At 41.9% G+C, this 21,902-nt stretch overlaps 1 protein-coding gene across 2 annotated transcripts in view; it reads left to right on the plus strand.

The window, feature by feature from the left end:
• Nucleotides 1-21,902, plus strand: part of mtcl2 (microtubule crosslinking factor 2) — an 82,466-nt gene that overhangs the window by 44,126 nt on the left and 16,438 nt on the right. Inside the window, exons 5-10 of one of the 2 annotated variants that reach the window (XM_085781388.1) lie at nt 10,949-11,011; nt 15,070-15,237; nt 15,843-15,996; nt 16,487-17,057; nt 18,200-18,512; nt 19,112-19,342. In XM_085781388.1, the coding sequence (XP_085637514.1) occupies nt 10,949-11,011; nt 15,070-15,237; nt 15,843-15,996; nt 16,487-17,057; nt 18,200-18,512; nt 19,112-19,342 (1,500 nt within the window). The remainder of the gene's footprint in view (nt 1-10,948; nt 11,012-15,069; nt 15,238-15,842; nt 15,997-16,486; nt 17,058-18,199; nt 18,513-19,111; nt 19,343-21,902) is intronic. The other variant, XM_085781389.1, reaches the window with a different exon arrangement.

Consider the following 21,902-nt stretch of genomic DNA (forward strand, 5'->3'; position numbering starts at 1 on the left):
TTTATGTTGTTCAATTGAATTCTATATAGCCTATTGACCATAGACTGCACAAATCTACTGCAGAGTCATTGTGCTTCCTGGTTACACCGACTCACTCATGCTCATGCAGCTGATTGCTCAGGCGTGTGTGTTTCAGGTGTATTAGTCTGGTTTTTCCTTTAAAATGAAACCGAAGTGGTATGAACGCTCAGAAAAATCCATGTGCAGAGAGGGGTGGATGCTGAGGGGGATTCTGGGATGTTTGTCCTTCCAGTTGATGTCTCTCAGAGGACACCTCTGTCACTGCTCTTTACTAACAAATTATCATTTTCACCTCATTTTTTCTCAGACACAAAAACACAGAGTCGTTTGTTTCTCATACAACACGAGTCAGTTTCTTAGTTTCTTAGTAGTGAAATACTGAGATTCATGAATCACATTGACACTAATGACCAGCAGAGAGATCAGCTTCTCCCTGTTCACTAAAAACGCTCACATATGAAACAATACATCATGTTTATGTCACATTAGAATTACAGCAGTTATTATTTACAAGTGTGCAGAGGGAAATGTTTCTGTTTCTCCTGTTCTGTGAGAAAAAGCCAGAGAAGAAACTGTTTTACATAATTTTACATTATTTCTCTTCTGCCATTATTGTTGCCGCAGAGAAACGTCAGACATGATCATGTTATTGTTATTAAATCTGAGGAAATGCTTTGTCGTCTTTTTCCACTGTTTACATGTCGCAGTGTTTGTGTTTATAAGTTATATTCAGATGTAGCCTAAACAAAGAGCAAAGACCTGCTGAACTTTCTTTGTCTTTGATTTGTCTCACCTTCCTCCTCCTCCTCCTCCTCCTCCTCTTCCTCTCTTTTCTTTCTTCCTCTGACCCTCTTATCATTCACCTCTCTCCTCCTTTCCTTCCTCCTTTTCCTCTTTTCTGTCCGTTGTTTCATTAATGTGTTGCCAACGGGGTGCCTGGTGACAGGCTGCAAAATCCGTCACCACGGCAACGCATTGTGGTCTGTGGTCCGTGGTGGCGTTTTGTTAGGAGGGTGTATGGGGGGGGGGGATGGATGCCGCATCTTTGTGTTGCAGGCTGGAGCTGCTCCTCAGTGTGGAGTAGGTCAGATCATCAAATATTAAAAATCCAGACGAGGAGCTTGTCTCTCGTCCTCCAGCTTCACCTTGTCTAGACTCTCTCTTAAAATCTCTGTCTTTGTCAGCAACAACAATAATGATAATAATAGTGATAATACGGACAGTAAGAGTAAAGATAGTTCTTTGTACATGTCATGTTGTGGAAACATCAAATGTAAAAATATGAAGAAATAACAATTTGAAAAAATGAAGAATAATGACGTTTCTGTGGAACTGACAAAAACAACATGTAACAAAATGATTTTTCTGTGTTACTATAAATGCACTGTCATGTTGTGCTCTATGAAGCCGACAGACCCTGTGTGTCTTGATGAGTTTTGGTTTTATTGCCCAGGAATTCCCAGCATCCTCAGACGTCCTCAGACGACACTGACTCAACTGCATGCATCATAACGCTTGTATTTAAATTTGTTTTTTGTCTCTACTCTGACTTGATCAACCATCAGTCCCTATGATGAAGCCCATTGGCAGCCTCTCCCGAAACAATATCAGAAACAGGGTTCCTCAGTTGTTTATATTTCTTCAGTTTAATACTGCGCAGATCAAAAACACAGACGACCTGTGGACTCGCTTCAGTCTCTTTTGTTGATGCAGCTGTTCTGTGATTTTAATCTCAGATCAAAGTGTTTTCTGATCAATAATTCACCTGTTTCCTCTGGAGAAACTGGAAAACATGAACTAAAGTCCCCGAACAGAATAAAGTAGAAAATTGTCTTCAAACACTCTCACTGCTCTGACCTCTGTCTTTTCCATTGTTCACTGCACTAATTCAATAAAAATTCAATATGCAATTTAGTTTGAAGGTTTACATTCTCCAGTCTCAGCAGCCTGAATGAAGCTCCATGAGGATTCAATTAATGAGTTAACCAAAGAAAGTCATCTGTGAAAATAATAATTTACTGCACCTGAAACCTGCAGGAGTCACAGAGACATTAACTCATTTGCACTTTAAATTAGACTATTAACCCTTTGGTAAACGTCTAGGGGCAGTAGGACCCTGAGGACGGATGTGGGGGAGGGGGGTCTGTTCAGCTTTCAACCACCGTGACGAATACACACATTCTTCCATACACACTTACTGTATGTATACACACACACACACTCAAAAACATGCACACACATGAACAAATCAACTGCACATACACACACGCACGCACCCACATATGCACATGAATAATTCAGATCAATACAAAGCGTTGGGGTTGGACTTGAAGGGCTGTTCATTTGTGCAAGGTCACCTACTAACACACTGCCTTAATAAGCAGAGTGTCTGGACATACACACACTCAGACATACACACACACACACACACACACACACACACACACACACACACAAGCTTTTCTCTAATGGAAGTGGCTGGAAGTGAACAGAGCTTCTGGTAACAAAGAACAACAAATCCTCCTTCCTCTGCTCCCTCCATCACCTCCTCCTCCTCCTCTTCTCTCCATCCTTGTTTTCCTCCACCCATGTGTGTGTGTGTGTGTGTGTGTCTGTGTGTTAAGAGCCAAAGTAAACAGAGGAGGAGGCTGTCTTTGTCTTTGTCTCTTTTTTTAATGCAGAGAGAGAGAGAGAGCGTGTGTGTGTAAGGAGGGAAGGTGTAGCTTCCCGTCAGATGTTGAGTAGCCTCTCAGCCAATCGTATCCATCCTCTATCAGCCTGCCGGCGCTTTGTTGCTGTGCTAATGCTATGCTAATAGGATGGAAATTGACCGTTCACTCTCTTTAGCTGCACCGACACAAACGAATGTGAGCATGAAAAAATACTTTATTTTTTTAACCAGCCTGTGTGTTTCCTGAAGTTTCATCCCTCAGGGCTACCGTAGATTTGGGGGGAAAACAGGAGCTCAATCACAGCAGTGTTCAGTATCATCCATACTTCAGGGTGTAGAGTTTCCATGAAGCCTGAGGCCGATTGATTAGCGGCAAAATTCTGACTGGAAAATCCATCAGAGGAGGAGGAGGAGGTGAAGAGCTGGAGTTACAGAGTTACAGTATCCAAACTGTTTCTCATTTGTCCTCAGGAGAAAATACTGAGGCCAATAAATATAATACAATACATGTACCAAGAAATGCACCAATGTAAATTATATGGGGTCCAGAAATCCCTCCGAGCTCTGATATAAAATATCAGTCAAAAAACAACAACTCTGGTTCAGGGTGTTATCGATCAAATCTGAAGTAATCAATACTGATGAGATGGTTTTCCCTGTTACTCAGTCTGCATCACGGTGACTGTGGACTGTCGGGGTCACGACCTTGTCTCCCAGACAACCTGCAGTGAAACAGATTCATATTTGTCAGTGGATATGATCTGCTCCCTCCTCCTGCAGCTCTCTGTGTCTGTGACGATGTTCATCCTTATTCATCAGCTCCAGACGGCGTCTCTGTGATAACAGCTTTTATTTTATCTGTCAGGAGCAGGTTTTATGAATAGTGTTGAACCTGCAGCAGCTGGGAAAACGCTCCCTCGGCTCTTTTCCTGTCATCCTTCAAAGTTCAAATTCCCGATGTTCCTCTCAGGATATTTTCCTGAACCTGTTTTCTGATTAAAGCGTTGTTACCATGGTAATGTGTGAAAATGTTTTTATTCCTCTAACGCTTTAGTTCATCATGACTTAGTCAAAAGTTGCTCCATTCACCATATCTATCTATCTATCTATTTATCTATCTATCTATCTATCTATCTATCTATCTATCTATCTATCTATCTATCTATCTATCTATCTATCTATCTATCTATCTATCTATCTATCTATCTATCTATCTATCTATCTATCTATCTATCTATCTATCTATCTATCTATCTATCTATTTCTATCTACTGTATCAGAGCCGTAATTGTTTCCTCCCGTCCACTCACATTCAGCTCAACTCAGAGCAGCTCACTGAGGAGAATCAGTGGAAATGAAGTTGCTGCTATCAAAGGTTATACACCGTATCCTGAACAAGAACTTAGATTTTTGCTTCCTGTTTTACAAAATATAGATATACGTACATGTTTTTTTCTTCCATTCATTCTATTATTTTCATTGTTTTGTTGTATGAAAATCAGTCATCAGACTCCACATTAAGTGATATCAGTGTCACGCTGACTTAATGTGCTACACAACCCAAAAATCCCTTGACCAATAGATGATCAAATCAGCTGAAACTGGTTATCTAAAGACCAGAGCAGCTCTGTCTGCAGGCTTATTCAGGTAAAGTGAAGCGTGTTTGATTTGATTTGATTTGATTTGTAGAGTTCAGACTAATAGCGTGAGAAAACTCTGGTGTCGTCCTTCATGATCAGTACAAATGGATTTATTTCATTTAAGGTTCTGGATCCAGGTTTACTTGCATCATCTCAGCAGACACACACACACAGAGGCCCTATGCTCAGAGCATTGAGGCAAAATTGGCTGTTTATTTCCTAATCCAGTGCAGACAGGGCGTCGTAACAGTGTCACGAAATGTGTGTTAAAGTAGGAGTGTGTTGTAATGAGCCAAGCAGACGAGTGGGAAATGCTGGTGTAGTTTTCGTGTTATCTGCTCTGAGCTATGGAGAGAGAGCGAGAGAGTAGCTTACACTAACGCTGCATTTGCATCCCAGGAATTCAGTGAAACACTGTTATCAAGTGTGACTAAACATAAATATGATGTTAGCCTCAGCTCACAACATTACAAGCTTCCATTTGTGCTTTTATGTCAACAGTATTTTGTAGGTTTTACAGGCTAAACAGAAGGATTTGAGCAGAAAATTGATATTTATTGGTTGATTTTCCTTATTAAAGCCATAAAGCAAATTATGGAATTTAAAAAAAATGTCAGGCAGATGAATAACAAGATTGATTGGTTTCCTGTCCTTGTTAATGAGCTGAATTAAAGATTTGCTAAAGCTAACGGGCTCCAGGCTCATTTGTTGTGTTGTGTTTGCAGGAGACGAAGCGCTGTTTAATTATCTCCTTCAGTCCCGAGTGTCAGTCTCCTCTCTCCCTCCGCCTTTATCCATCCTTATCTGACACGCACACGCACACGCACACGCACACACACACCCTAGTTATGCAACCCATTGTGCACTATGTTGTGTGGACTCTGCTCCAGTGTGTGTGGTGGTGATAATGAGACGAGTGTCCTTTTATTTCGGGCTAAGACTAGTACCTCGCCTGCTAGAGCGTGTGTGTGTGTGTGTGCTGCATGCACTTCAAATAAATCAATTTTCTTTTCGCAAACCCACACCCTCTCTCTGTGCACACACACACATACACACACACTGTGTTCCAGTGATGTGATCTAATTTCTGCCCTCGGAGGAAATGGTTGCTGTTGTATTGCAGCAACTAAAAGATTCTTTCCAGACTCCACCATTTCAAAAAACAAAAAAACAAAAAAAACAAATCCTCTGACTTAAAATTAGACTTTGTGGTGTGTTTGTGAGTCTGTTCAGACCTTCAGAGATTTGGAAACACACCACACTACCAGTAGCTCTGGATGTTCTGTAAGTTTCTTATGTTAAATTTGCAGCTTTAAACGTCAGTGTGTGAGAGCGTTGGTGCCAGTTTGAGGCAAAAGGTCACAGCTGTGTCCCTTCACCCATCAGAGAGGATGGCACTTGCTGTCTGTGTTACGAAACTAAATAATGTGCAGGTTGGTAGGGCGACCATACACGTCCCTCTTTTCAGTGGCCTGTCCTCGGTTGGTATCATCTCCAGAAATCTGCCCTTTATGACTGTGGATTAAAACACAGACCGGAGAGGGCACAGGCTGCAAAACAGATGTCGTAGTGTTGTGTTTAGTTTGTCCAACAGAGTGGGTTTAGCCATCAGCTATTAGCAGTCTCAGATCTAAAGCCTTCAGAATAGACTCATCCAATCAGATCTTTATCTTTTCTATTGGTTATTACCTCTAATGAAAATGAATTCGGCCTACCCAAAACATCATGGTGGAATTTGAAAATGTGTTTTTTGTTGGGAAAAGTGAAGAAGGAGTAGCTAGTTGCTGGGCTGTCATGATTTCACATGAATATACTCACCAGGAATATTAGAATTTTGAAAGAGCTCTTTTTTAAGGTTTTTCTTTAGTGTCACAAACTAAATATAAATCATTGACAGAGAGTCAGACTTCATGACCACTTCAAAGGTAGGAAGTCACCACAGTTTTGTTGTGCCAGTGGTTTATGACACTGGTGAACATTTGACTCCCTCTCTAACCACACTGATATTTTGCCTTGTTCCTTAGCCTGTATCTTTATGCTAAGCTAGGTTAGCATCCTGGGAAAAGCAAAGGTGAAAAATGCAGTAATAATGTAGTTTTGAGAAAGTACACGAAGGAGGTTGTGGTGTCTATGTAACCATGGAAACAAAGACTGCAGTGTAAAGTGGAGGATGTAACCAGGAAGTACTTATTTTAAACCAAATCATCATATTTTTTTAAAATTCCAACCAAGGCATGAGCATAATAGCCATGGTGACAAAGGTAGACATGTTTGGTATGCCGCCTTACGGGGGCGCTGCTTAATGAGACGCTGTTTGTGTTGGTGTCAGAGGGTTGTCCAAGATAAAGTAGCTAGTCAAACCTGACCTGAATCACAAGTTTGATCCCCACAGCAGCACCAGTACAGTACCTTGTTCTAACTGCCTCATATCGGTTTGATGTTTACCCTCACGTTTTTTGGTTCCTGTCTGTAGCATAGTATTCCTGGAAGTGAAACTAAATGGCGCCGACCTAGTTTTGCGCACGTCAAAATTAATTAACACACACCCTTGAGAAAGCTGCACCAGCAGCAGTTTATCAATATTAAAGAAATGAACACCTAAGTAATGAAAGAAGACGAGGACAAAGAAAAAAAAGATTTAGCCCCTCCTGTTTGACTCTAATTTATTTTGTGAATTATGAACTATATTAGCATAATGCTACAGCCATGTGTCATTGTAGTGCACAATTTACATGTGTGTGTATGAAGTATGTGTATTGTCTTATGATACACCCATTGTTGTGTGGTTGAAGGGACATGTATTTATTGTAGGCTATCCTTTATTTATTTTGTGTTTGTTGTTTTGGTGGGGAAGTCAAATTGAAATTAAATGATGATGAAGGTATGGGTTGCATCCAGTGTGTATGAGCTTCCTAGACTGTGTCAGACTGCTGCACTAGACAGTAAAGAAAGAAGATGAGAGCAATAAAAACGCGGTAAAGAACTCCCTCTGCCTGTGAAAATTAAAGTCCATGAGTCTGTGGGACACAGAGGTGCCCCCCACCCACCCCCTGTCAGGATTTAACGGCTGGTTGGTTGAGGTGAGTCTGAACGCTGAGATCAGATCTGACCTCTGTGCTGCTACCTCCCTCGCTCTCATTCTCACTGAACAATCTCTTCTCCTGTGTGTTCGGCCGTAACCGGACCGACGTCTTAAAACCATTTAAAACCGTCTCCATTTTTAAACCACATCAGCAGCAGAACTGTCAAAACACACACACACACACACACCAGTGACATCTGAGTTCAGCAGGCTTGCTCTTTGTTGTTTCTACTCTGTTTATTTTCAGTTTGAATTAATTTGCATCTGAGATTTTTCTGGCAACCTCTCACTCTTCACTGTTTTTATTTTCCACTTCATTCTACGGTGTCCCTGAGAGCTCTATGCTCCAGTCTTGTATGAAGTAGCTACTTGAAAACAATACCCCTGTGTTTAACTTGAGTAAAAGTTGTAAAGTGTGTGATATTTACTTTTGATCATCAACTTTATTGTGGCCACCTGATAAAGTGAAGCTTACTATTCAGGGTTCCTTCATTGTCTTACAGTAATCAAATTCAAAGACATTTTTAGGAAGTGCCTTCAAATTCAAGAACCAAACTCAGTCTGTTTACTTCGGCTACTTTCAAGAGGTACAGTACTTGATTTGATTGGGATTATGCAGGGAAACATACAGGAGTGAGGTGAAAGTAACAAAGTGAAGTACAGGTCTTCGTGAATTCTATTTAAGTAGAGCAACAAAGTATCTGTACTCTGATCTTTTGTTTTGAAGTTTTGCAATGTTGCATAAACTCGTGTCCAGAGTTTCAGCAATGTTTTCAGCCTTAGTTTGTTGCATCATTCCCTCTTACTTTCCCGTCCTACTTCTCCTGCAAAGTTCCTCGAGTTATTTCATCACGTCTCTGGGTCGTGTTTAATCCCGTCCTCCTCCTGTAGCCTGATAGTCACGGCTGGTCGAGCTGCAGATCAGATCGGACTGGAAGGAGGGAGAGTTCACACTGCTGTGCCTCCTCATCCATGACGGAAGAATGACAACATCTCTCTCTCTCTCTCTCTCTCTCTCTCTCTCTCTCTCTCTCTCTCTCTCTCTCTCTCTCTCTCTCTCTCTCTCTATCTCGGCATTGGTTTCCCTCCATCCACCACTCTACTCTGAAAGATGAGAGTTTGGTCTTTGTTGGCATTGTTCCATCTCTCTCTCTCTCTCTCTCTCTCTCTCTCATCTAACCCTTTCCACTATTTGAATAATCCATCCATTTACTACTGTATTTTTCTCCTGTATACCCAATACTGATCTATCTGTACAGCACATTATCACACACAGAGACCATTCAGTGAACTCAACAGAAATGCTCATTCATTCCGCCTTTATTTAGAAACCATAATGATGTCAAGAACATTCGAACAGGAAAATACAAGTGACAGTACAACAACACTTAATACAGACAAATGGACAACATAGAGTATTGTTAAACACACACATACACACACATGCAGAGGCAGAATCATTTATTAGGCTATTCATCATGGTTTTAAATTGACCTGTGGATACAAGTTTCTCAGTGTGTTGTAAAGTGTTCCAGCATAAAAGCAGTTAAAGAATAGAAACAGAAAACATTTAATGTGAAAATTAATTTTACAATCTGATAGAATTATAACAGTGTCACAGATAAGATAGATTAGAGATAATATCAAAAACAGAAGGTTAAAGGATTGAATCATGGCTGAGGATATGAGAGAGCACAACGCTCCCAGCACTGACCCTCTCAGAGTCTCGTCCCTCAACCAGATGAAGCAGCTTCGCTTCCTGTGTCACATTCAGTGTCGTGAGAACTTTGCATAAATCCATTTCCATCTTTTTTCCATCAAAGCCTCCTCCCCCTACACACACACACACACACACACACACCACCTCCTGAAAGCCCAATAGTTCCCACATCTGTAGTCAACCTGCAGCCAGAATCATTGCTTCCATTATCAGGGCAGCTCATCGACCAGTGAGTTTAGAGCCATTAACAGACTGCTTGCCCCCCGATAAACTGATCTGAAAGTGGGTTAGGACACGGAGGAGGAGGGGGGGAGGATGGGGGATGAAAAATTCAAAGGTCAGGACAGTCCAAATACTGATGAAGGGATGAGAGAGGGGGGGGTTGTGGAAAGAATCAGACAAACAACAAATGTCCTTCATGCTGATGCTGCAACTCTAACTCCACCCGAACCTCCTCCTCCTCCACCTGAACCTGAGGAGATGAAAATCAAACGTCCTCTAAACTTCAAACTGTTGCTTTGTGTTTTAGGGGGGAAAAAAACAGTTTCTGTGTTTTTATTTAGTAGCTATATTGTACTGTTCTCCTTCCTCACCTCTCTCCTTCATCCATCCATCAATCCATCTCTTCGTTCCCTTTCTTTTGTTGCTGGCGGCTCGTTGCAGAGAGAGAGTAGCTTGTTTCCATGGAAACGGACTGAGCCAGATGAGCTTAGTTACTCGCACTGCAGCGTCTGTTCAAACTCTTAGTGTGTGTGTGTGTGTGTGTGTGTGATTGGTTGTAGCTCTAAAAAGGAGGGATGATGATTTATGAGAGTCTAATTTACTGGGCAGACAGAGGCTGAGTTGTGTGTGTGTGTGTGTGTGTGTGTGTGTGTGTTGTTATCGATGCTCCTTAGCTCTTCGCTCATGTCATCAGCTCTTACGTATGTCCATGCTTTTGTTTTTCTCTTTTTGTTCCTACTCTGCTGTTTGTCTTTCTTCTCACATCTCTCTCTTTCTCTCTTTCTCTCTCTCTCTCTGTTCATACCTTCACTGCACAGCTGTAATTTCCCGCTGTTATCAGAGTCGCTGTGGTAATTAAAATCACCATGGGAATGATCCACATCACCACAGCGATGACATGTGGGGCTCATTGTGAGAGAGGAGGGGGATGGAGGCTCTGAATAGAAAATATATCACAGAATAATATTTATATCATCATCACAGCATCACATGTGGTCATTGTGTCTTCTCTGAGATGTAAATGGGGTGTTTTCACGTCTGAAGCTATGTGACACCTTAGGAAACAAGTTAACTCCCGTCCCTCCTCAGAGTCTCATGGAAAGATCAATAAACAGATGACAATAGATGATGATGATGACGAGTCCTGGATGTCACTGCTAGACGAAGAGCATGCTGGGAAGCTAGAGAGAGCTCAAACCAGAGTAAAGTCTACACGCCAGGCACTGATCCTAATAGTTGATCACTATTGATGTGTTACGCACACATATATGTGGTGATCAAACGACCCTGGGAACTTTTAACGTTGCTTAAACTCATTGGAGAATGTTTTAAAACACTGTGGAGCAGGTTTGAGGAGGAGTGACAGGTGTTTGTTTTTGTCGAACAGCTGTGATGGTGAACGCTCTTGAACGCATTGTCTCACTTTGTCATTTTACCGTATGTCCTGCAGTAAGCTACTATGTTTCAGTATGTTTTCCAGTATCTGTTCTTTCAAAGACTCATTAAGTTCAATCTGCCGCAGGGAATGTCATTGATCGGATCAATTGATTGACAGGCCTCACTAATGAAACTCTGTCTGTGTGTGTGTTGCAGAACTCTCAGAAGAAAAGAGGAGCGCGACCCAACAACAAGCCTGACAAGAAGCTCAGTCCACAGGTAACAAACACACACACACACACACACACACACATACACACACAAGATGGAGGAAGCAGAGAAACAAAAGAGACAAATAGAAAGGGACAGAAAACATCAACATCTTAGTCGTTCTCAACCTTTTTCTCTTGTACCGTCTGAGCCTATTTGTCATACCATAAGTACCGCCCACTCATACGTGATGATGATTGATGAAGTGGTCACATAAGATGTAACACAACTGATTATGAAATGAAAATCATTTTAATTTTCTCATTTCTTTAATTTGTACAAAGACATTTTACGCTTGCAAGTATTGTATTTTGTATTTTCCTTCATTTTTGTTCCTTTGAACTCAATTATACTTAATTATGAAAATAAATAAGAATCAACTTGCCTTTGTTCCATTAAACTCTTATAACATTCATAACCATGAGAAGGTGACTCTAACTTTACTCTTATAGCCAAAATAAATGTTAGATTAACTGTCATGGCCGCCACATCTGCTGAATAGATAAAATTAAGGAATAAATGACAAAAACAAATGTTACTTACGTTGATTGTTGAAGTTAAAGTGTTTTCTATGGAGCAGGTGTGAAAATATTATTGATTATCAGTTCACACCGGAGCTGCTGCTGATTTAAACACCCAGACAGTTGATTATCGGCTCTTGTTTTTGCAGATTCTCCTTAAATCAACTGTTTTGTATTCTGTTATTTTCTACTTCAAACACATATCAGGATCGACGGATTAAACTTGTCACCGCCATCACATCAGAAATCTTCCATGTTGGATCATTCAGAAGTTTCTGCCTCACAGCTCAGCCCCCGCCCCCCTCTCTCTGTTGTCTCTGACCTATTTCCTGTGGGGATCACACTCGATCTGTCCAAACAAGCTGCTCACACACGGCTCCTGTGCTTCCTCTCATCTTCACCTCTTTTTCCCTGGCTTCCATCTTGTCCTGCAGGTGTTTGTGTTGAGTGTAATTCTTGCATGTTTACATTTAGCCAGGCCTCAACATCTCACTCGATATCTCTCCCTCTTCCTTATTGTACTTATTTTTTTCCTCAAAAGAGTGAGACACTTTTTCCTCAACCTCATTTTCCAAACGCACGCTCCCTTCTTTATTTTTCCAAGTCAGGAAAACACTTTTCCTCTCTCTAATAAAGGACAATGACAGAAGTGTAGGTAGATGTTAGGATTAGAAACCTCTGCAGCTCTAACATCTCCACAGAGGCTGAGTGCAGTGAACGCAGCGCTCTCACCACCGTCTGCAACCCCATCCTCCTCTCCAAGCCACACACCATAAATGGCTGTAAACTCGTTGGCGCTGGCTTCGCTTAATGTGCTTGGAAATGCTCCACGGGCCGTAAAACAAACACAGAGCTGCTGCTGCTGAGGAATGGGAGCAGTGGGTCACCTCAGGTCAGCAGAGGTTCCAGCTGAGTTTTTGGGTGTTTTCAGGGCGAGTTACACAAACCTGAAAATGATCTGTCTGGTTTTTATTAAAAACACAGTTGTATGACTACCACTCAGTGAAGTTTAAAGATGTGTTTGGGATTGTGTTTCATCGCTTTAAACTCTGCTGTGATTCATGTTTAGTTTAACATGGTTTTCTACGGTAGCCCTGAGGGCTCAACAGTGAGCAACTCAACAAAACATCTTCATCATGCGCTCCAGAAAAAAAAAAAAACACACTACAAACTACTACAGCACAACAATGATGTGTTTCGTCCTTTGCATCAAATTGTCCTCTCTTTCTCTGGCCATCAGGATCTTTAGTAGCAACATACAGGCTGGATAACATCAAGTTTTAACTTTGAAACCAGATTAAATCATTTTTCTTGTTGAAATTTTTGTTGCACTAAACTAGTTTTAAGTGAACAAAGATTTGCATTTTATTTAATTTTTACTGTGGTGCACACTTGTCCCGTTAGTTTGAATAAACTCGGCTTTAATTTGTGATGGTTCAACAGAGCTGGGTTTCATTTTAAACCTTGTTTTACTAAACTCTGATTGGAACTGATATTAAAAATTAAATGTGATGCAGTTGGTGCAATCCAGCCAGAATGTGTTTATCTACAGTATGTTTAACTATTATCTCTTAATTGTTACTCAGATGATCTCAGTGTAAATACAAATGTTGATTCTCCAGGACCTTCAGTGTGACGCTGTTTCCACACTGTTGTTAGCAGTCACATGTAAACTACCATTAGTCTGTCAGGTCTGTGTCCTGTGGCCCAGTCACTCAGTAAATACTAATTTCAGAGTCTGGGTGACGTCTGAGTCTCTCTCTCTCCTCACGAGGAACAAACCCGACGTGACTCTGACCTCAGTGTTTTAGCTGCTGAAGCTGCGACTCGCTCAAACGGATCTTTGTTGTTTTTTTTTAACATCAAGTTGATTTTACATCAAATGAAAAGAGGATTCATCTCTCGGCTCGTGGTCGTCTCATGAGAGCAGACACTTTATTGTGTCTTGATGTCAAAAGGTTGCTGTGGTTTGAAAACACCAGAGGGTTCATCACACGCTTCCTGTTCGACCTCTTATGTGTCTGTCCAGTCATCAGTCAGGGCTGATTTAAGGTCACAGGTTCCTATGAACATGAAGGGATCTCATTGGTCAGCTTGTTGTGTGTCCTGTGTGTGTGTCCCGTGCCCACTGCTCCCCAGCATTTATCCATCTGTCTGCAGCTTTTACTTTGGTGTGTTTCTGTCTGTGTCAGGTCGTCTCTTCGTCTCTGTGTGACCTCACAGGACAGACGGTGTCTCTGTCTCGGTCCTCATCTCTTTGTGTCTCTTGTTTCATCCACAGGGCAATTGAAGGCAGGCTCGTCTATTTCTGTCCTATCATTTATTTGACTTATTTCATTTTATGTATTCATTCATTCTTAACCCATAATATCTGACACAAGTGGACAGATCTATTAATATTCTGGTGCACATCCAGTATCTGTGATCAGATGCAGGTCAGTCCCAGGAAAACCTCAACTGAACACTTTCAAGGGGCCGTGTCCACCAAACACACGATTTGCACTGACAGCGCCCTCGACCTTACTTTTAGACAGTCTCTCTATCTGCTGTTGCCTAGTTACAAAACAAGTCCTCTGACACTTCTGTGTTCCTTCCTTAATAATATAAACACTGCAACGCTGGTCTAGTACGTAACATTGAGTTTGCATACAATTGAGTGTAAGAAATACATAACAGCACTAGCGGCAGCTTTCGACATGGACCCTGAGGTACTTAAAAATGAGTGTGGGTGCGTGATATACTGTAAACAGCAGTAGTACTCAATATGTACTCAAGTCTCCAGTTGTGTTGTTATTGGTAATGTACTGTATGTCCCATCCCTTCTTGGATTTTGATTGGTCAGTGTGAGAAAAGTGACATTGATGAGTCCTAAAAGTTTCTATTTAAAGCGCTTTGAGCGTGGCGTCAAAAAAAGATTGACGCCAAGAGCGTTTTCTTTTCGCTGAGGGCGTCGAACGCAATGAACGCCAAACTTCATAGGCTCTGTGTAGAAAGTAGACGCTGTGAGCGCAGAAAGCTTTTTACACTTTAAATAAACTAAACTAAACTAAACATGTTCAAATTTGGCATAAACATTCAGATGGATCCAAAGATGAACTGATAAGATTTTGGTTGTTAAAGGTCAAAGGTCACAGTGACCAAAACATGACATCTCAATATCATCTCTCTGTGAGGATATTGAAGCTGATCCAGGTAAAGCTACATGTGAAACAACATGACAGGTTAAAATCAGGTGATTTATAATTTGCTCCGTCCTGTTCAGACAGAAATCAATGAAACGCATCATCAACAGTTTCCTTTTCTCCTCACTTCATCAGTTCAGACCAGAGCCGCACCAACTCATCTCAGTCAATGAATCAATTGTCTATCACAAGCCTTAACAAAAAAGTAAAACAGGAAATGAATTCCTCACACCAATCAAGTGTTTAAAATCATTGTTCATGTGCACATTGTGGGGCGTTTGTGTGCATGTCGACCTCTGTGATGCAGCAAGATTTGAATCCGTCCTCTCAGTGTCTTTGCTCTGTCTCTGTCCCGTCTCTGCAGGAGGACAGTTCAGACCTGAAGTGTCAGCTCCACTTTGCCAAAGAGGAATCAGCCCTGATGTGCAAGAAGCTGACCAAGCTGGTGAAGGACAGCGAGGCCATGAAGGAGGAGTTGGCCAAGTACAGGTCTCTGCACGGAGATGTCGATGCGTCGCTCACCGTGGAGGAGGTGAGAAACACCCAGACATTCACTGTGGAGTGGGTTTATACATCTTGTTCTGAAGAGCAACAAGATGTTTGAGGAGCGAGTGGTGAGAGAACGAGGCCATGAAGCACAGCTCACTGAACCCTCTTGCCACATGGAGGTGGGAGAGTGAAGAAAAAGAACCTTAAGGCCTTTGTTCCCGTTTAAAAATCTGTTCAGCACTTGACCAAAAAAGAAAAAGAAAAAAAAAACGCCTGGGAAAACACAGAAACGCCGATAAACACAAACACACCACGGAGCTTGTTAAATTATTTCAGTAACTAAATGTACAAAGAGAATGGTTGTTGAAATATTGAACTTTCACTCACTGATGTTAACAATTAACATTTAAATATCCAATATTTTTTTATTCCTGTTTATTACTTTATTACAGAGTGATTACTGGTCAGTTTGCCCAATCTGAACATAGAGTGGTGAGAAAAGGACAGAGGCCAATAGAAACACTTTATGATTATTCATGAAACAGCTGATAAAAGGTGTGATAGTTCACAGCTGGTTCCTCTCTCCCTATGGCTGTTTTCTTTGACCTCACCTCCTCCTCCTCCTCCTCCTCCTCCTTCTCCCCCCAGGTTGCCGACTCCCCCCACACCCGTGAGGCGGAGGTAAGAGTCCACCTGAAGCTGGTGGAGGAGGAGGCCAACCTGCTGAGCCGACGCATCGTGGAGCTGGAGGTGGAGAACCGGGGTCTCCGAGCCGAGATGGAGGACATGAAGGGACCTCAAGGTGTTTTACCCTTTGTTAACTCTAACACATGTATGTCTGATGTACATTTCTATAAATGGTCTGTGTGAGTTTTACCATATTCATTTGTTTTGTGTTGTATCTAGTTCATTGTACTAATTACTATTAGTTAATTGAGTTTATTATACAATTATCAGTTGTAGCACTTAATTATTACATATAATAACTGTATGTGTAATGTTTAAGTTAGTTACTGACAAGACAGTACAAGACAGCAAACAGAAAATTCTTGTCACCCATAGAGACAGTGCTACCTACCAAGGAGTCATTGCTTCATTAGCTTAGCTTAGTTTAGCAAATATGTAAATAATAATTATATCAATATAAATAACAAATGTATAATTACTGTTTAATACAGTACAGTAACTCATGAAGGAGGGTTTATTGAAGGCCTGGTAAACCAGCAGCTGAGTGCAATTATGGTATTAATTATGATTTTTAATCTATTTTTATATTATTTCTCTTCCACTAGATGTACCCCAAGAACTCAGCGGTGTTGGGGGCGGTCTGGGGGTGGGTCTTAGTCTCTCAGGTGGAGCCATGGTGCTTGGAGGAGGGGCTTCGTCTGAGAACGTCATGGAGCTCCAGAGACACCTCCAGTTTGTGGAGGAGGAGGCGGAGCTTCTGAGGAGGTCTCTGATCGAGCTGGAGGAGCAGAACAAGCTCCTGATGAACGAGATCAACCGCTACAAGTCTGAGCTCCCGCCCCTGACGTCCACGCTTTCATCCAACTCGTTAACGTCGCTGACGGACGGCCTGCTCAACGACAGCCCAGTACACTCCATACAGGAAGGGGCTGTGCTTATCAGTACGGACACCCCCGCCCAGGAGGAGGAGCTCAGGCTGGCAAGACTTCAGATTGGAGAACTGAGCGGGAAGGTGAAGAAGCTGCAGTACGAGAACCGAGTGCTTCTGTCCAACCTTCAGCGCTGTGACCTCGCCTCCTACCACGCCCCTTCCTCCTCCTCCTCCTCCTCGTCTCTACGACTGGCTCTAGAGACAGATGCTGAGGCAGGAGACTCTGCTGAGTGCCTCCCCACCAGGTCATTTTCTGTTTACATTTATAACCTGATATGAATTTTGCACACACTTCGGTAAAAAACAATTTTTTGTTTTTTGTTTTTCTCGGCTGTGCCAAATTGTGTTTTTCCACTTCCTGATTCTGTTGTCATGAAAATAGAACTGATTGAAACAATCCAGACTGACTCATTTTAACACAAAAATCATTACACGTTTTTACCATAAGGCTAATTCACATCAAGGACAAGTGTTACCATGGTAACAATCAATGATAATATAGGATTTGCAGCCATTTTTTCTTTTTCAAATCGTTTTTTTTGTTTCATTGTTCAAGTTAAATGTCCTGTAAATGTTCAATCAAGGATGCGGTTCCTTGGTCGGCCATTTTTCTTAAAATTGTATTAAAAAGTCTTAAACAACTGATAGTTCATTGCACTATAATCTGGCTTCAGATAGTAAAGAACTGAACTGATTTGCGGTCAGATATATACTTACACTGAAGTCTGTCAAAGTCTGTCAGTGTGAAACCATCGCCATCGCCAAACACCTCAGTTAAACCAGCACTAAGTAACTTTTCAACCTTCATAAAATATTTTCATAACTTTTGTGATGATACATTGACTCACAACAAGTTGAATGACACCTCTGTCGTGGCCTGAGGGGGTCTGTATCTCTTTCTCTGGCACTAAGCAGCTTTGAGGTGCATGGTAGGAACCCGGCTCTCACTTTACTTTCACTTTCACTTTTGCGAGTCACAACAAGGAGGGAACAGGCAAAACGGCACTTTAGCAATGGATTATGTTTGTGTTTTCACTTTGAAATGATCCACTGGAAACAGAAACTTAGTTTTGATGTCTTCTGTTAATTTTAATGCAGGATATTTACAGGGCTTCACGCTAGTGCTCATGGGAAATGTCTTCCTTCAGGCAAAACACTACCGCTTTGGTCCACAGGCGCCGCCAAACTCAACCAAAACTGAAAGTTCTTTAGTACTGCTTTAAATGACTGTGCTTTTCTTTCAACTGCCTATGGTATAAAAAAGGAACTTTCTTCTCTGGAAAAGAAAAGAAATTAAAGTTGCTGAAAAGTTGGTATATACGGTATGTCCTTTTTAAGCCAATGTGGACAGGAAGTGGTCAAAATGCTCTCTGTGTTTTCCCATCAGCCCGCCGCATCGCAAAGAGCCAGTTGGGGGCGAGAACGATGGCCCTGATATCAAGGAGAGGAAAAAGAAGATTGAGGACGACGCTGACACGGCAGCCTCACTTCCTGGGTGCCTGGGGCAGAAGGACCATGATGCCTTGCTGGCCATGAGGGACCAGGCTCGCTTGGTTTCCACGGCGATACAGCTCCTGACCTCCCCGGAGTCCAACTGCCTCTCGTCCTCCCCCTCCATCTATCACAAGGTCTGCAGCAATGACGCAGCAGAGCCATGTGACCTGGAGAAACCTCAGCCTCACACTCAGGTACATGACCAGGTACAGGACAAGGTACAGTACGTGTCCTGCTGCTGCTCCACACAGCGGGACAAAGAACCAAATGAAAGTATTACATGACATAGATATGTGACCACTAGATATAGATAGATAATATGACTGGTTTTGACTTGACTTATTTTTATATAAATGAAAAAAGCAAAATGAATAACCCTCATAATTCATTCTCTTGTTTTATTCTCAGATAGATAGATAGATAGATAGATAGATAGATAGATAGATAGATAGATAGATAGATAGATAGATAGATAGATAGATAGATAGATAGATAGATAGATAGATAGATAGATAGAGTGTGATATAAATGCAGAGAGAGAGCATCCAGCAGTCTGGATCAGTAGCAGCATAACAAACACCTAGTTATGGTCTCATTCAGCTCTGTCTATAAGCTTCAGTCTTAGATGTAAGAACAGGTTCTTTTTAAATGTAATAGGCCTCTGCCTCCTGGACCCAGACCGGAGCTGGTAAGAGACTAAACTACAGCCTCAGGGATGAATATTTGAGCTTTTCCCGTTCAGCCCTGTGGTTTGTGGTTTATCTCTCAGTCCACTGATCGTCTCTGATTTTCTTCTGTGCTTTAGATTTCAGAGCTGTCTGAGTTGTCCAACCGGCCTCTGGTCGGCGCTCTGACCAGCAGGCTTCAGGCCCTGCACAGCCAGCTGCAGGCCTTTGTGGAGCGGGTAGACGGGCTGGGTAAACCCCCGGCAGGTGGGAGGGACCCTCAGGTGGAGGGAGCATCTCCCCTGCTCTCACCCTGCACCTCCCTCCTCTGCTCTGGAGATGAGCAAAACGGACTCAATTTTGCAGAGAAGGTAAAAGATGAGAAGACACACTCCTCCTCTTCACTCCTCGTCACACCTTCTCTGTCATTTATCATCAAGTCTTTTTTTTTTAGCTTTAGTTCCTGTTTCCACTAGTTTCTTCCTGCTTTTATTCAGAGCTGTGTTTGGTTTGATGCCTAATCTTTAGTTTGGCTAACACTTCTGATCCCATTGAAACCTGCTGCTTTAGTTTGTCCTCACAGTGAAGAATGGGTTTACACAGCTCGCTCAAATCTGACATAACAGAACAATGAGATTTAATAAAGAAATGTGAGATCAGACACAAACCTTCTGTCTCATTCAGGATCTTTTTATATCGGGACCTAAAACACAAAAATAACATCTCAGGAAAGTCCTCAAATCTCCGTCCTTTTGGTTTCTTAAGTCTCACTTTAGTAACAAACATAAATGTGAAACTGAGAAGAGAAATCCTCCTGTATGTTTAAGAGACCGTCAGATTTGAGCTGCCAGTGTAAACCTGTCCACAGTCCCACCATGTCCTCTGCATGCTGTTCAACGGCCTCCTGACCCGAGTGTTTAGAAGCTGCTTTAGGCCTCAAATGGAGCCTGTTTGTTGCATGGACACAGTGAAGGTTATTAAGACACATAAAGCACCATTTATCTATATGTATTTTCATCAGCAGATCATTAGAACAGCTAAACATACAGTCTCATCTGGTGTGGTTGAGCAATATTGATCATTGACAATGACATATACCGTACAGTTTATCAGTGTATATACTGTAGCTCAGATTAAGATTGAGTGAGGTAAATTCTGAGACACAGTCTGATTCTGTTCTGGTTTGATGGTTGGTTTAAGAACTTGATGAAAAATTATAATCAGCTTTATTTGCCACGTACGTGTGTGCACACAAAGAATTCAACTTGCATTCAAATAAATTATAGACAATAGACAGAAGTAATAATATGTGGCAGTGTACACCATGACCAGTGTAGTACAGTCACTAATACATTTTGCAAATTAAATGATGCAATTATAATTATTTCCATTCAAATGGACTTGTTACTTTAGGTAAAAATAGCGACAACAATCATGATTATATAGCTTACGATCATTGGTCACCTGACTTGGTGGGTGTGGATGCAACACCACCAGCCAACTCAATGGTGGACGTTATGTTTCTCTCCTGGAGAGAAGGAGGACAAGCACCAAACTCAGCAACACACTGCTGTGGAGCTCTTCGCTTGCTTAAGCCTTGTTTTAAAGTTGTGTTTTGTTGTTCTACTGATAGTGCGAACAATGATAGATGAAATTGTGAAGAACCGAAGAAAAAAGTAATGTAACAATTACTTTTGTGAAGCAGTAACTTGAAAGTAATTCAATCTTGAAAGAAGTAACTAGAACCTGTAGCTAATTACTCATTTTCAGTAACTTGTCCAACACTGACCATGACTGTAGTGTGTGAATGTCAGCACAAAATGATAGAGTGAAAAAAAGGATGAAGTCTACTGTTAGTCACTCTGAGGACTGTACAATAAAATCAATAGAAACACAAGAATAAAACTGAATTCAACCGCAAAACACAAAACCCAGAGTCTGAAATTAGAAGCAAATTGACTGTTGTGTCCTTCATGAATGTAACTGAGACACCTGAAGCCAGCATAGAGAAACACAATGAGACACAGGGAGACTCAGTCTGAGTAGATTTCCAGTCATACTTCATAAATCACATCCTCTGTTTGAAACGCTCCACGGGGAAATTCTTGGGTTATTGTCACAGATTTATGATCAGCTCTGTGCATCTACTGTCTCCTGCAGTATATAAAGGTTCATATAAAAGCGAGTCTGAGTTACAAATACACACTGGAATCAGCAGAGACATTGAATTTGTCCACTGGTTTATTTTCCTTCCTGTCAAATCTGACAGTGAGCCATCGAGAAAAGAGTTTCAGGACTAAATTCACTCAATTTGCTTTTTTTAACTGTGGGGATTTTTTTGAATTTGGATTTTGATGCCGTTCCAGCAGGAGAAGTTTGTTACTTCTAAAATCTGTGTTTTCTATTCTGATCTGATCTAATTTGCCTGTTGTGGTGAAATTGTAGCTGTGAGTGAGTAACCGTCAATGTTTAGACTCCATTAGAGGCCAATTCTGAGTCCCAACACTCCCCCGATCTCTCCCCCTCTCCTCCCTCTCCTTCCTCTCCCCTCAACCCCTCCCTCCCCCACCCTCCCTCTGCACGGGCACCATAACCGCCGCTTTCTGCCTTCACCTCCATCTCCCCATTTTCTTTCTTTTGAAATCTCTTTTCTCCCACACCTCACCTTCACCTCCCCCGGCTACTGCTCTTCTCTTCCGTCTCCCTCCTTTCCTTCCTCCTCCTCCTCCTCCTTAACCTCCCTCTCTCTGGCATTTCATCTTAACCACCTTGCTCCTTCTCTTGCCTTCCCGTCCGTCTTATCTCTCCCCCTCCTCCCTCTCCCTCTCCCTCTCCCTCTCTTCCATTGCTGTTTTCCTCATCTCTCCATCGTTGGTCCTTTCCTCTCATCTGTATTTTTCTCTCCTCCCTGCTCAGCCCTTCATTCTACCC

The sequence above is a fragment of the Trachurus japonicus genome, chromosome 7, assembly GCF_045865225.1.
Source record: "Trachurus japonicus isolate A0001 chromosome 7, Traja_1.0".
Classification (NCBI taxonomy): Eukaryota; Metazoa; Chordata; class Actinopteri; order Carangiformes; family Carangidae; genus Trachurus; species Trachurus japonicus.